The sequence below is a fragment of the Lipophrys pholis genome, assembly GCF_963383615.2.
Source record: "Lipophrys pholis genome assembly, chromosome: 3".
Taxonomy (NCBI): Eukaryota; Metazoa; Chordata; class Actinopteri; order Blenniiformes; family Blenniidae; genus Lipophrys; species Lipophrys pholis.
The window spans coordinates 30,545,599-30,559,071 of record NC_137627.1 but is presented as its reverse complement, the minus strand read 5'-3'; the positions used below and the strand labels follow the sequence as shown (position 1 = coordinate 30,559,071).

Sequence of the window (13,473 nt, the reverse complement as noted above, 5' to 3'; positions counted from 1 at the left end):
TCCACAGCTTGTGTGGTCTGTGCATATTGTTAACACTGAATTTAAATCTGGAGATGCAGCAAGAGCCAACCCAAATAAAGCCATCAGTTTGGCCAAAAGGGCCCATAGACAGAAGATCCAGAAACACTTTCAGGACCAGAGAGACACCAGGAGACCGTGGCAGGGAATTAAAACAAATTCTCATGCCTGTGATGACAACGCTGACTTCCTCAATAAACTAAATAATTACTTTGCACGGTTCGAAGCACTGAATGACACATTAGCAGTGAAGGCCACCCCTCAGCCTGAAGAGCAGGTGCTGTGTCTGGACCCAGCTGATGTGCTCCAGACTCATTTATTCATTTATTGACTCAATTAACCCTCCTGTCGTGTTCGGGTCAAATCTGACCGATTTACAACTTAAAACACTCATAAATATTGTGTTTTACATCTGATTGCCTCAAGGCCTTATGATATCCTCCACACTATGCACTTAAACATATAAAAGTGATGATCACCTCTTGTGATGTGACCGCCATAGGAAATGAATGGGTATCCACACTATATTCGCCCATAGTGATCCTCCCACGTGAACCAACTTCCAGACCAATCAATGTATCATCTTCAGACAGACCCCATATATATAGCTTGATGTTTGCCTTGCACTCCTTTGACCCTGAGCACAATGAGTAGGCGACTGACCAAGCGGTTCTCTGTCCAAGAGGTTCTGGTCCAGCTTTTTCGACATCATGAAGAGGGCACTGAAATTGAACCAGAGATCGAGGAGGATGTCTTGGAAGTGGAAGACAACACAGATTTTGATCCAGACTTTGAGGAGATTGACCAGTCAACAGATGGAGAGGGAAAGGCAACTGAAGAACAGGCACCTGAGGAGACATTCCAGTCCAAGAATGGACACTTGCTCTGGTCTTCATCCCCACAAGACAGAAGAAGTAGAGCGAGAGTGGAAAACATCATAAAGATGACGCCAGGGCCAACACGGTATGCAACATGACATCAAGTCCAGCTTCCAACTCTTTTTACCAGAGTCTATTGAGGGAATTATACTGGAGATGACAAACCTGGGGAGAAGCGTGTGTTTTTAGGGGACACCTGGAGAGAAATCGACCTGGTAGCGAATGACAGCCCTCTGGCTGGTTGCACTGTTCCACAACATCCTTGATGTGTCTGCTATCAATGCATATGTGGTGTGGCCAGCCATCAACCCAACCTGGGAACTGGGGAAGAGTTTCAAGAGGAAACTTTTCCTAGCAGAGCTGGGGAAAGCTTTGGTGACTCTTCTTATTCAATGGCACCAGCACATTCCCCGCACACCAGCGCCTGCCAGTCTGGTTAGGAGTGTGCGAGCCCCAGCCCCAGCTGCTGCCCTGGCTGGTTTCCCCCAACAAGGACATGGGCAGAAAAGGAAGCGTTGTGAGCTCTGTGCCCCGAGAGACAACAAAACATGCCTGAGATGCTGCAAATGTGATGCTTATGTTTGCCACGCTCACTCTTACCTGAGTGTCACATGCCACTTATCTGCATAATTTCACATGCACACACACACACACACACACACACGACTCCATGTTGAGTTTGGTCTTCCATTTATCTTTTACATTACATGTTTATTCTGTAATCCATCCTCTATAAATTTTTTGCCTATTTGTATTTTCACTGCAGTTATTTTATGTGTAATTCTATAAATTCATGTTAAACACTACTTTGAGACATTGTTCCCAGCTAAAGAATGTTGACTTAAAAATTCTGTGGTGAAAAATGTTTTTTGTGCTAATTTAAGAGCAGTTAAAACAGACCGGGCAATTTTGACAGGGAACACTAAAGTAAGGGGCGGGACGTGAACACGACAGGAGGGTTAATACCAGGAAAGCTGCAGGCCCAGACCAGGTACCAGGCTGTGTACTGAAGGGATGTGCAGAACAACTGGCAGACGTCCTCACTGATGTATTCAACATCTCCTTGCATCAAGCTGCTGTGCCATCATGTCACAAAACCTCAGCTATCATCCCAGTGCCACAAAAACCTACAGCCACCCCCCTGAATGACTATCGCTCTGTAGCATTAACATCAATAATCATGAACTACTTCGAAAGGCTGATTCAGGATCACATCACCTCTGTCCTACCCCCCTCATCTGACCACTGCAATTTGCTTACCGTCCTAACCGCTCCACTGAGGATGCCATATCCACTGCACTTCACCTGACCCTGGAACATCTGGAGAACAAGGATGCTCCAGTTCGGATGCTGCTTGTTGACTTCAGCTCAGATTTTAATACCATCATCCCTCAGCATCTGGTCAGTAAACTTGGCCAACTGAGCACTCCCCTGCAGAACTGGATACTGGACGTTTTAACAGTTTTACTCAGTACGAACGGGGTGGGAACAGCAAGTCTGACACCATCTCACTGAGCACAGGTGCTCCACAGGGCTGCGTTCTGAGTCCCCTCCTCTTCACTCTGATGACCCACCAATGTTCAGCACAAACCACATCATAAAGAATGCAGACGACACAACAGTGGTGGGTCTCATCCGAGGGGATGAGGAGGAGGACAACAGAGAGGAAGTGAAGGCCTTTGTGGAGTGGTGTGACGGAAACAATCTGACCCTGAATGTCGAAAAAACCAAAGAACTAGTAATGGACTTCAGGAAGGAACAGCCAGTGCACACCCCACTGTACATCATGGACATCACAGTGGAAATGGTGCAGCACACCAGATTCCTTGGGGTGCATGTGGCGAACAACTTCACCTGGTCTCTCCACACCTCCTCCATCCCCAAGAAGGTTCGTCAGTGCCCGATCTTCTTGCGGTGTCTGAAGAGAGCTCACCTGAGCACATCAGCTCTCACCACCTACTACAGAGGAGCCATAGAGAGTGTGCTGACCAGCAGCATCTCTCTGGGGCTTTTCCACAAAAAGAACCAGGTGCTAGTTCTGGGCCAGGGCCAGATTTAGCACCAGTTCTTTGTCTTTCCATCGCAAAAGCCCCAGCTAATCAGGGTCTAAATGGGTATTAAGCCGGCCCCATATAGTCCTTGATTACCTTAGTCTGAGACTCTTTAGTCTGGAACTGGTTAATCTAAAGTTAAACCACATCTCAGAAAATCGCTGGATTAATGTGGATTAATTTAAACCAGATTATTTCTGTCCTGGTTTTATTGAAGCCATGAATTGTCCTTCTTCTAAAATTCTGAATGTGAAACTGGGCCTTAGTGCCAGAGGAAATGTTACTGACTTAATTTAAACCAGCAATAGAAACAGAAAAGGTGTGTGTCGCTTTACATTTTTCAGAGTAGCTTTGATCTCTATTTCTTCTTCCTAATTTAATGAAATTGATTAGCACTTCACTAAATAAAGCCTCTGAACACTGATAAATTGACCAGAGTCTTTCTTTTCTCAGCAGTAGCCATTCTTTTAAGTGTGTGCAGCCCAGCCAATGATCGAAATGATATGTGTGTTGCAACGTGTAAGGTGTGTCTTCCTTTCTGTCATGGTGGTTGAACGGATGATTACGTCCACTCGACTCAACCTACTGGCTCAGCCAGCTCAGCCTCTGCCAGAGGGCTTCCACAGCCTGCTGTTGTGATTGCATCGAGAGTCGGCTTCCCTTTTAGCTATCAACCTGATGTGGTTGTATCGATGCCCAGAATTTCAATGTATTTTACTGTACTGAAAGTCAGTATTTGTTCAATATCAGCTGCCAGGTGCATTTTTGTTGTGCTTTATTCTTTAATCGAGCACATCTATGTTTCGCTTTTTCAAAGAAGCTTTGCAGCAGTGAAAACAGAAACTAAAATGGTAGGGATTATGGATGTGAGTGGTGTTACCCCTCCCTCACCAGCGTGTCTGGTTCTGCCCCTCCGTCAGCCTGCTAGGACTTGCTCCCATCGGTGCAGGAGGCCCCAGCTCATGTGAACATTGAGGTTTAACTACAGGTTACTTGAGTGCGTCTACACAGAGCTATAAACAACACTGCGGTGGTGACATCCCTCTGCCGCACAGAGTCTGATCTTTGTTACCTTACACCGAATGAACGTCCCTAAACAGAGGGAATACTTCCAGCTTTGGTGCAGGATCGGACCTGCAACAGCAGACGCAATCAGACAATTTCTTTGTTGTCTTCAACACTGCTGCTCGGGTATTTGAAACGTGGCCTCAGTGTTAGCTCAGCATAACTAATGAGTATAAAGAGATTGGATCTTCAAGCTTGATGAAGACATTGTCAATACAGAGTGGGAAACGTCCTGCAGAAATCACAATCCAAACTCAGTAGTTCCAAAATTCTTTATTCCGGGAAAAAAAATGATGTGCATATGCATGAATACACTCGATATGTACAGAAATTGTCCATGTGTGTCAGTATCTGACCAGCAATGTCTTACTTTACTGCACATTTGCACAGAATTTGATTCCTTTTATCCTCCTATAATTAATGTTCACAGTCATCAGACTCTACAATGGCGAGTGTGATGACATTTAAGCCCTAACCAGCCCAACACCCTGCCACTCGACAAGAAAAGGCAAGAGTGTTGAAAATAAGGGAAGGGATTTTAACACATGCAAGTTCAAGCTTGTGCTTTGGTCTGTTGTCAAGCTGATTCTCGCTGGTATTTAGTCCTGTTGTGTTACAGTCCATTTTTAACATGCAACAAATGAGTGTCTGCTCTGACAATATAGCAAACGAAGACAAATGTTTTGAAACCGCAAAGAGAGTTTGGTTTAGTTTTACTCCAGCAATGAAGCAAAATACACACGTAACCCACAGATACAGCAGGACACTGCTGAATTTTATTCATTAAGTTGAAAAATATACATAATCAAAACGTGAAAAGGGAAATTATGTAATTATTGTGTGGCGTCTGTCTGTTTTCCCTATGCGTGCATGGGTTTTTCTCTGGTTTCTTCCCATGGTCCAGAGACTTAATTAGGTTAATTTATGTCCCTAAATTGCATGTAGGTGTGAATGTGAATGTGTGTTTGCCCTATGATGGACCACAAATTGCCCGGACTGTATGCACCCTGTTTTTTTCCCCACCTATTCCAAAAGGAATCAGCCCTGCATCAAATGACCCTTGTTGGATAAAGCAGGGATCGAACATGCATGTTGGGGAGACAAAAATTTTCCTTTGAAAGATTCACACATGGGTCAGTTTCAGGTACGCTAGAGACTTGCTTTGGCTCGGGCATGTAAAACACATTTTAATTCAGAGGTCACATTCAGCCCAATCTTGTTTTGAGTGAGTGGGACCAGTAGAATAGTACCATGATAAACTTTCAATTTAAAATATAATGTTTTTCTTTGTTATGGTACAGAGTGCTATATACATGATGAATATGTCTATATTTTGACAATTACTACCAAACATGACTGCTCCTATAGCTGTTGCATTATGCATATTTTTACAAACTCACCCTGACAGCATGGCTTTGAGGCTTACGCTAGTGTAATCTTTCCTGGCAGCATCTGTCCGATTATCTCAGCTCTGGTCTTTTTTCCTTTGAAATGTTTACAAATTGCTTGCTGGTTCGGTGACCAGGATGGGGACCTCAAGCAGGCTGGTTTTGACCCACTGGCCTTATGTTTGACACCTCAGAAATGGAATTAAAAATGCATTAGTTTGTGGATATTATCAGCACAAGTGCTCTGATTTATTGTTAGATTTTTTTTTTTAAGTATACAGTTTTCTCAAAGATTGTCTGTTGCTCTCAAGTTACACCAGAAAAAACAGTAAATACACAATTTGAAATACTAGTCAAACTTTTTGTCTTTACTTTTGTAGCCAGAAAGTTTCTTTTCTTTTTTTTTTTTTTAACAAAAAATTCAATTTTGGATCAATATGCTTTCTATATCAAAGTGCAAAAGAGTAATTTTTTAGTGATTTGTTGTCTTTCTGAAAAAATACGTTTTCTACAAAAGTAAACTGAGGCACATAACTGCAGTTGATGATTAAATTAGATATATTTAAATTGTATATAAAACTATGAGTAGCTTTGAGAGGAGGGATTTTAGTTTTAGTTATTTTAAATAATTGGAGTAATGTAATGTTAGAGACTGTAGTTATGTTCAATCCCTGCCTGTATTTACCCAATCAAGGCTATAGGTGGGGCTCTAGATCCCAGAAGCTCATCAGTCTTTAGTAACACTGTGCGTCACCATGTCCGATAATAACACCAGACCAAATCCATTTTCACAAGCTGCTCTGAACCAGCTGCCCTGCCCCTCTCAGGTTGATTCTCTTCAGCTTTTGCCAAAACAAAACAATTGTTTCCACTGACATGAAGCTGCAACCAATCAACCAGAAGGAGACTTTACAGGGAGGATGAACAGTTGTTGACCAAAAGTGACCAAACTCTGCTAAGTGGGTGGTCCCCTGACTCCCCTCAGGGGCTTCTGGAACACTGCAGTCCATCTCTTTAATGTGTCTGAGTGCATTACAATGATGTGAAAATGACCACTTTCATCCAGACAATGGACATTTCTTGACTGGCAGCGTTTGTGCACAGAGCGTTTCCTCCATTCAAATGTGTGACCTTTCAGTGCAGTCATTAAATTGGTGTGGTATTGATTATACTTATGCACACAGAATATGAGGGGACACGCATTATTTCTCAAAGATTCACTGCTAAAGTCAATCCCTATTAAAGTGACATACTGTGATATTTCTCATTTAATGTGAAATAAACTAAACATGAGACATGCACCTGTCGGGAAACGACAGCGTGCAGATTTGGGCGAAGCTTCTTTTAATCTGCTCAGAGCTCTTATACAGTGTCTGCAGATATTAAATAGGGCTTCATAATCATTCATTCAGTGGACGTATGGGAAAAGCTGAAACAGAGCCTCAGTATCCAAAGAGGGTGGATCTTGACAAAATGATTTCTCAATGGAAGAGGGGTCTCATTAGCATAACAATTGTGGGAACTGCATGGGTCTACTTTTCATGAGCACTGTAAGAAAAATAGAGAGATAGAGAGAGAGAGAGAAATAGAGAGAGAGAGAGAGAGAGAGAGAGAGGGAGAGAGAGAGAGAGAGAGAGAGAGAGAGAGAGAGAGAGAGAGGGGAAAAAAAGTTGTACCATTGTTAAATAATTCATACTGATGAGGGAAGATGTGGTTTTGAATTATTGTTCAGACTCTTGGGAAAGAGTGTTTGTTGCCTCCTCATCCATAGCAAGGATGTGAAGTGTGTTACAAGCCAAAACTGCTGTCTCGTCAGAATTTTAATTAAGTTTCAGTTAATTTGAAACCCCTTCCGAACCTTAAACTGACAACAACCTTGCAGAGATTTAATAATTTCATGACAAACATTTAATTTCAGTTTTGACAGACATCGCCATACTATTTATGGGTTTAATTACTTCTATCTGTGTTTAACTGTGTTTTTAAAAGGCCTCAAACTTGAATGTTTATGATTATTTTCAAAAATGTGAACTAAAAACCTGGCATCATAGAAACCACAATCTGATTCAATTAAATACTCCAAGTATTCTGGGATGGTCTAATTTTGAGCTGCTTGACTTATAGGCTAAAATTTTACACAATTCAGCAAAAATGCAAGCGTAATAAAACTTAAACCTATCGATTATTCACTGTTTGGTTTAAACTATATGAAATATAAACATTTTTATTAGTTTCTAAAGTTTTGAGATGCACTTGTTTTTACCAGTTTTTGGTGTAAAAGAGGCAAAGGGTAAACATAAACAATCACTTTAGAAATTTTAGAATTAAAAAAATTATGTTTTCGATACTTTAATTTTGAAGACTTAGGAGGTAAAGATGTACAGCAATAAGCACAAAAGGCCTACAATATTTAATTTGATGTGTCAGAAATCAGAACTTTTTTAGTTATAATCTTCTTTTATGTTTTTTTGTTTTGTTATTACTGAAATAACCCAAATAAATCATAATGCAAAAAGTCTAAATGTTACACTGTTTGCATGAAACTATATGAAAGATGAATATCTTTAAAGTGTTTTAATTTTGTGAGATGGGTTCAAATAGAGAATGTTTTGGTGTAAATGGGGGGTTTTGGGGCCACACTGACTGTACCTTTAAAGCCTCTTGTCCCAATGAAGGCGTCGCCCCGCCCCTGGAGCAGACGTCCCGTCCCGTGAGTCATAAAGTTTGATGTCCTACCCAAAGTTTAGACCCGACTGGAGTAAAACTTTTTTTTTTTTTTTTTTTTTTTTTTTTTACATAGTGAGCAGCGGAGATTTGTTCCTAAGCGCTCCGAAGCTTTCATAAGAGAAACTTCATAACTCTATGAAACTTTTTGTGCGTGTTTTCCGTGCGCCAGTTGCGTTTTTTTCCCCGGCTACCTCTCTGTGCTTTTTTTCTTTTTTCTTTTTGGTTGGAAAAGTTGGGGCCGGACGACAACACAGATTCCAGTGTGGAGTAGATATGCGCTTTGTTACATCCAGTATGCCAACAGGAAACAGCAGGAAAACGCAGTGTTTCTCTGCAGATTTCGACAGCTAACGCACTTTGGGAGAAACTCAACTGGTTAGAATGACTCTGGAAAACTTTTACTGAGAAACAAGATTCCCGATTTCCTGTTGTGTGAAGAAAAGAGAGGAAAAAACTGTAGGGATTGGCTTGAATTGTTTTTCTTATTTAAAAGAAACAAACAAACAAAACTATTTGTGCGTACTTATTGTGCGTAATTTTTGCGGACGCGTAACAGTTGGCCGACTCGCTTCGGGACGATGGATCCGAGCCAGCACAACCCTCCTGCGGGACACCAGATCGTCCATGTACGAGGCGACTCTGAAACGGACCTGGAGGCGCTTTTTAACGCCGTGATGAACCCGAAGAACACCATCGTGCCCCCCTCCGTGCCCATGAGGATGAGAAAACTGCCGGACTCCTTCTTCAAGCCTCCAGAACCAAAGTCCCACTCCAGACAAGTAAGCCCGCCCTGGACAAATCACGACTGAATCAAGGCCCATCCGGCCTCCATGATGTCCCTTGCAGACAACATCTCTAGCTTGACTTTATACTCACTTTTACCCTTCAAGAGTAATCCAGATCCATGATGCATATTGAGAAAAAAAAATTGCTTTTATGATGCATCTGTCATGACACCCCCACAAACCTCGTCATTAAGGTTTTTGTACGGGTAATAAACCCCTTAAAGTTATCAAGCAAACCCTCAAATCAATGCATTTGTCTGTGTCACTAAAATAAGTAACATTGGAACATGTTGTTTACCTAAAAGAAGTTATTGTAAACAAAATATGCAATACAAGTGTGAATGTTTTGGTGTGATTCTTGGCTCCAACATTTATTAGAATGTATCATTAATGTCCTAAAAGCTAAAATGGAGCGCTTTTGATGAGATGATGAGCAATCAAGAAAAGTACATGATGGTTGAAGTTACTGTAACGTCCCCCTCACAGCACCTCCACCACCGATAAAGGGGGTTTTTGGTGAGCATTGCGCATGCCCAGTGTTTGCAGGGAGGCTGCGCCCTCCTCTGTTCCACACAGGCCCTGGATCCTGCTTTTCCTCAAACCTAAACAACTCCTAAACTTTCGTTAGTCGTGCATTTTAATGGAACTTATTAATTAGTTGTATAATTATGAATCATTCAGTATGCCTCATGTTTTTGTGACATTTGTATGAATGTGATTAGAATTGTAGCCCATTTTTTCCCCACCAGAGCTGGATAAAGTATTTAAATTTATACTCAGGTGCTGTATTACTAGTGATAGTACTATTTTAACTCGGTTACTTATTTTTAACAACTATTCAATTCAGTTTGGCTTTTTAAAATATGTCCATAAAATCTTAGAAAAACAACAAGAAATGACACTATTGCACTGTTTGGTGAAAAGGTGTAGAAATTGTAGGCATATGTTGTGGCTTTTAAAAGTAGATTACATGGTGTGAATTGTATTTGATTTTGAGTAAAATTCCAGACTTTGTGATTTCAAAAAGGGCAGAATGGTGTGCAGTATGTACGGTGATATTGAATGTCACATATTACACTGCACAGTATGGATTGCATTTAAGTAAAAGTGAAATGACATACCAGTTACTTGGGAGTAGCAAGGTGTGAATTGTACTTACATTTGAGAACAATTACGTCCTAGTTACTTGTCATTTACGTTTTTTAAATGACAGTGGGGGCTGTAAGCAAGCATGAGTAAAATTGCATAATTACATAAAAGGACTTAATTACAGTGATATGAGTGTTTGTAATCTATTACTTCCAGCCCTGTTGGACTTACACTGTCCCCCCCCCCCCCCCCCCCCTCAAACACAGGCCAGCACTGATGCAGGGAGTGGCGGTGTGCTCACACCCCACCACGTCCGTGCACATTCATCTCCAGCCTCACTGCAGCTGGGGGCCGTCTCTGGTGGCTCCCTGTCTGGCATGGCCTCAGCAGGTGCCTCGCCTCAACATCTCCGTCAGTCCTCTTATGAGATTCATGACGACGTGCCCCTGCCCACCGGGTGGGAGATGGCCAAGACTGCCTCCGGCCAGAGATACTTCCTCAAGTAAGTGTGCAAGCAGAAGGTGTATTGCATTATGCCATCTGGGATATACCTGGAATGTCTGCGGCTTCAAAGAGTGTTGTGGACAATGATAAAAATAGTTTGAAGATTGATTTGCACCACATAAAGGACAAGTGGGCAGTGGATTTTTACTCTGTGGGCCACGTAAGTATCCCGAACTCTTGTAGACGGTGGAGCAATAAATTGTACTCAACCTGGAAATATACTTTGTTATAGCCCCCCCACCCGGTGGCTGTGGCTCGGTTGGTAGAGTGGTCGTCTCTCAATTGGAAGGTTCAATTCCCCATCTCCCCCATCCATGTGTCAAAGTGTCCGTGAGCTAAACACTGAACCACAAATTGCTGGTAATTGACCGTCTGAGCGCCTTGCATAGCTGGCGCCTCCATTGGTGTGTGAATGTGATTAACACTGTAAAGTGGAAAAGCATTTAATAAGTGAAATCCATTTACTATTTACCTTCTTCCATTAAATCAACTTAATTCCTCTCAAACAAGAGGCTCCAGTCCGGCCAAACTGCCAAGCAAATGGTAAATTTTTTTAGACAAAACATTGATTTTTTTTGACAGATTTCTCAAGAGTAGCGGACTTAACACAACACTAAGACCCGAGTTGGGATATTGGTGATGCTGTCGTGAAAGCTAGCAAACTAGCATTAGCCTCAAAGTCATGTTGTCAGGGTGAGTTTGTAAAAACATCAATAATGCAACAGCGATAGGAGACATTTTTGGGACATTTCTCTGTATTTTGCACCAGAAGGTTTCATCAAAATTGACTTTATGTGGAGAGTTTTGTCATTTTCGGTAGTAATTGTTTGGTTTTTGTGGAAAATATAGATATTTCCATCACATATACTCTAAACCACAACAACAACAAAACATAATTTAAAATTTAAAGCGTATTATGGCCTCTCAACATGAAAATTCGCTGTATGTGGCCCCTATATTAAAATGTGTTTGATCCGAGTACTCGTGAATGCTCAGGGAGAACATGCAACATGTCAACTTTTTCTATTTCTTTACATGTTTCGTAACATAATGGTGATTATGTAACAAAAATGCACTCATACATGGAGTTCATATACAATGAAAATGAATCTCACCCCCGTTTGCATGCATCATGCACTTTGCATTTGAGTCATAAGATTCATGCTGCTGTGAGGCCTTACAGTATCCATGTCTGACAAAAGGTACAAATAACCCTTATGTCTGTATATTTATCATCTAAAGTAGGAGTGACATTTAATGATAATTAGCACAGAATTGCTGGCGAGTTTGGAAAATGTGCTAAAAACCTCTGCTGTTAAAACTACATCAGATTGTAACGATTCATTGCTTTTCATCCAGTTGCTAAATGTATGTAAATAAAGTGTGATGGTCTTTTCGTAACAGTCAGCTGGTTATCAAAAAAAAAAAAAAATGCTTTAGTGTTTTCATCTGAGCTTTTCGGAGCTTTAACATTCAGTGTCCACTCTTCAAATCTCTGCAAGCTCACGGTGAAAAGCTACTTCACAACTTTTTGGTAAGAATGACATTTTTGGAGCTTCCAGCAAGCCGAGACAAGTCCATGTTACCAGAGCAGTGGTCTTGAGCTCTGTCTCTCTATAACAGTGTGTGTTCGGTGTACATTATGCTGACCATAATATCCACATCTGCTACGGGGCACAATACTGGCCAGTGTGCCCCGACAGAGACAATTGCAATTGTTAAATTGCAGGTTATCAAATTTGGGTAGTCTTCCGCAACAAGAGCAGTCTTTTTAAGAGACTGCTGCTGTATGTAGTTTTCTGTTTCTTGGTCTCAGGTTTCAGTAGAAACAATAGCGCAGTGCACAAGCTCGAGACAGCAAAGGACAGACAAACTCTGCAAAACTCATCTGCTAACTAACTTCTAATGACTTTGAAATAATAAAAACAAAATGTAGCTATACCAGAAGCCTTTATGTTGGTCACTTTGGTCCTTGTCACTTCGTTATGCATTTATTCATCTTTTCCCCGCATCTGTTTTCTGTGCTGTTGTGAAAGGATCGGTTGAATTATTCATAAAAATGACGTCCTTGTCAACAATTTATGTTAATTTAATCTCCTCCTTGTGAAACGGTCCAAAGTTTACAACACGAGCTGCTCTGGCAGCTCGTGTTGTTTAGAGGAGCTTTGACATCTTAGAGTCGTCGTCCTCACTCCTCCTCATGGCCAAATGTTGTGAGTTTGAGGAAAAGTAAATCTCTGACGCAGAGTCTGCGCAAACCTGATAGCCTGAAATTTACTTGGATATATATATAAAAGAGAGCTTTCATTACCAGATGTTTTAAGGTCGCACATCTGGGGAACATCTGGTCTATTTTGAAGAGGCTCGTCTAAAAGAGAGACAAAAAAGAGCGAGAGAAGAAAAGAAGACTGCAGGGTTGGAGAATGGGACGTCTTAAAGACTCCCTTGAGGTTGTTGCATTTGTTTAGAGACCTAATTTGGTAGTTACAGTGAATATTAAAAACTTTAAAAAGCCGCATGTAAATCAAACATTTTAAATGAGAATGTAGTTTGTGTGGTTTTAAAAATGTATCTTTGCTTTTTAAATAATTTAATAAGCATACTTCATTTTTATATTCATTTGTTAATGACCATTGTGCATATGGCTACACAATAGCAAAAAAATGATCGATATTACGATATCAACAAATGCAGTAAACAAATCCTGAAAGTCTGCGATAGATTTAGTTTTCATGCTCTGCGTGTCAACATATAAGACCAATCAAATGGAGCCTTGCTGCCCAGAATGCTCACCCACCAGATAGATATGAGTTGCTGAGGTTGGAGACAAGAGGTTTAGGCCCGATTTAACCACAACATTTCAAGTTAAAAGCATTGTTTTTGTGTTTTCGTTTCATGAAAGTGTCAGTTGACACAGAAACGATGTGGTTAACATGCCAGGCCACGAGTTGGCACTGTTGTCTGTTTT

General features: G+C 41.2%; 1 protein-coding gene across 1 annotated transcript in view; it reads left to right on the top strand.

Annotated features, from left to right (window-relative positions):
- The first annotated feature begins 8,145 nt into the window (after positions 1-8,145).
- Positions 8,146-13,473, top strand: part of yap1 (Yes1 associated transcriptional regulator) — a 30,925-nt gene continuing 25,597 nt past the window's right edge. The window contains exons 1-2 of the mRNA XM_080459897.1: positions 8,146-8,906; positions 10,268-10,503. Coding sequence (XP_080316023.1) covers positions 8,706-8,906; positions 10,268-10,503 — 437 coding nt within the window. The 5' untranslated portion in view covers positions 8,146-8,705. The remainder of the gene's footprint in view (positions 8,907-10,267; positions 10,504-13,473) is intronic.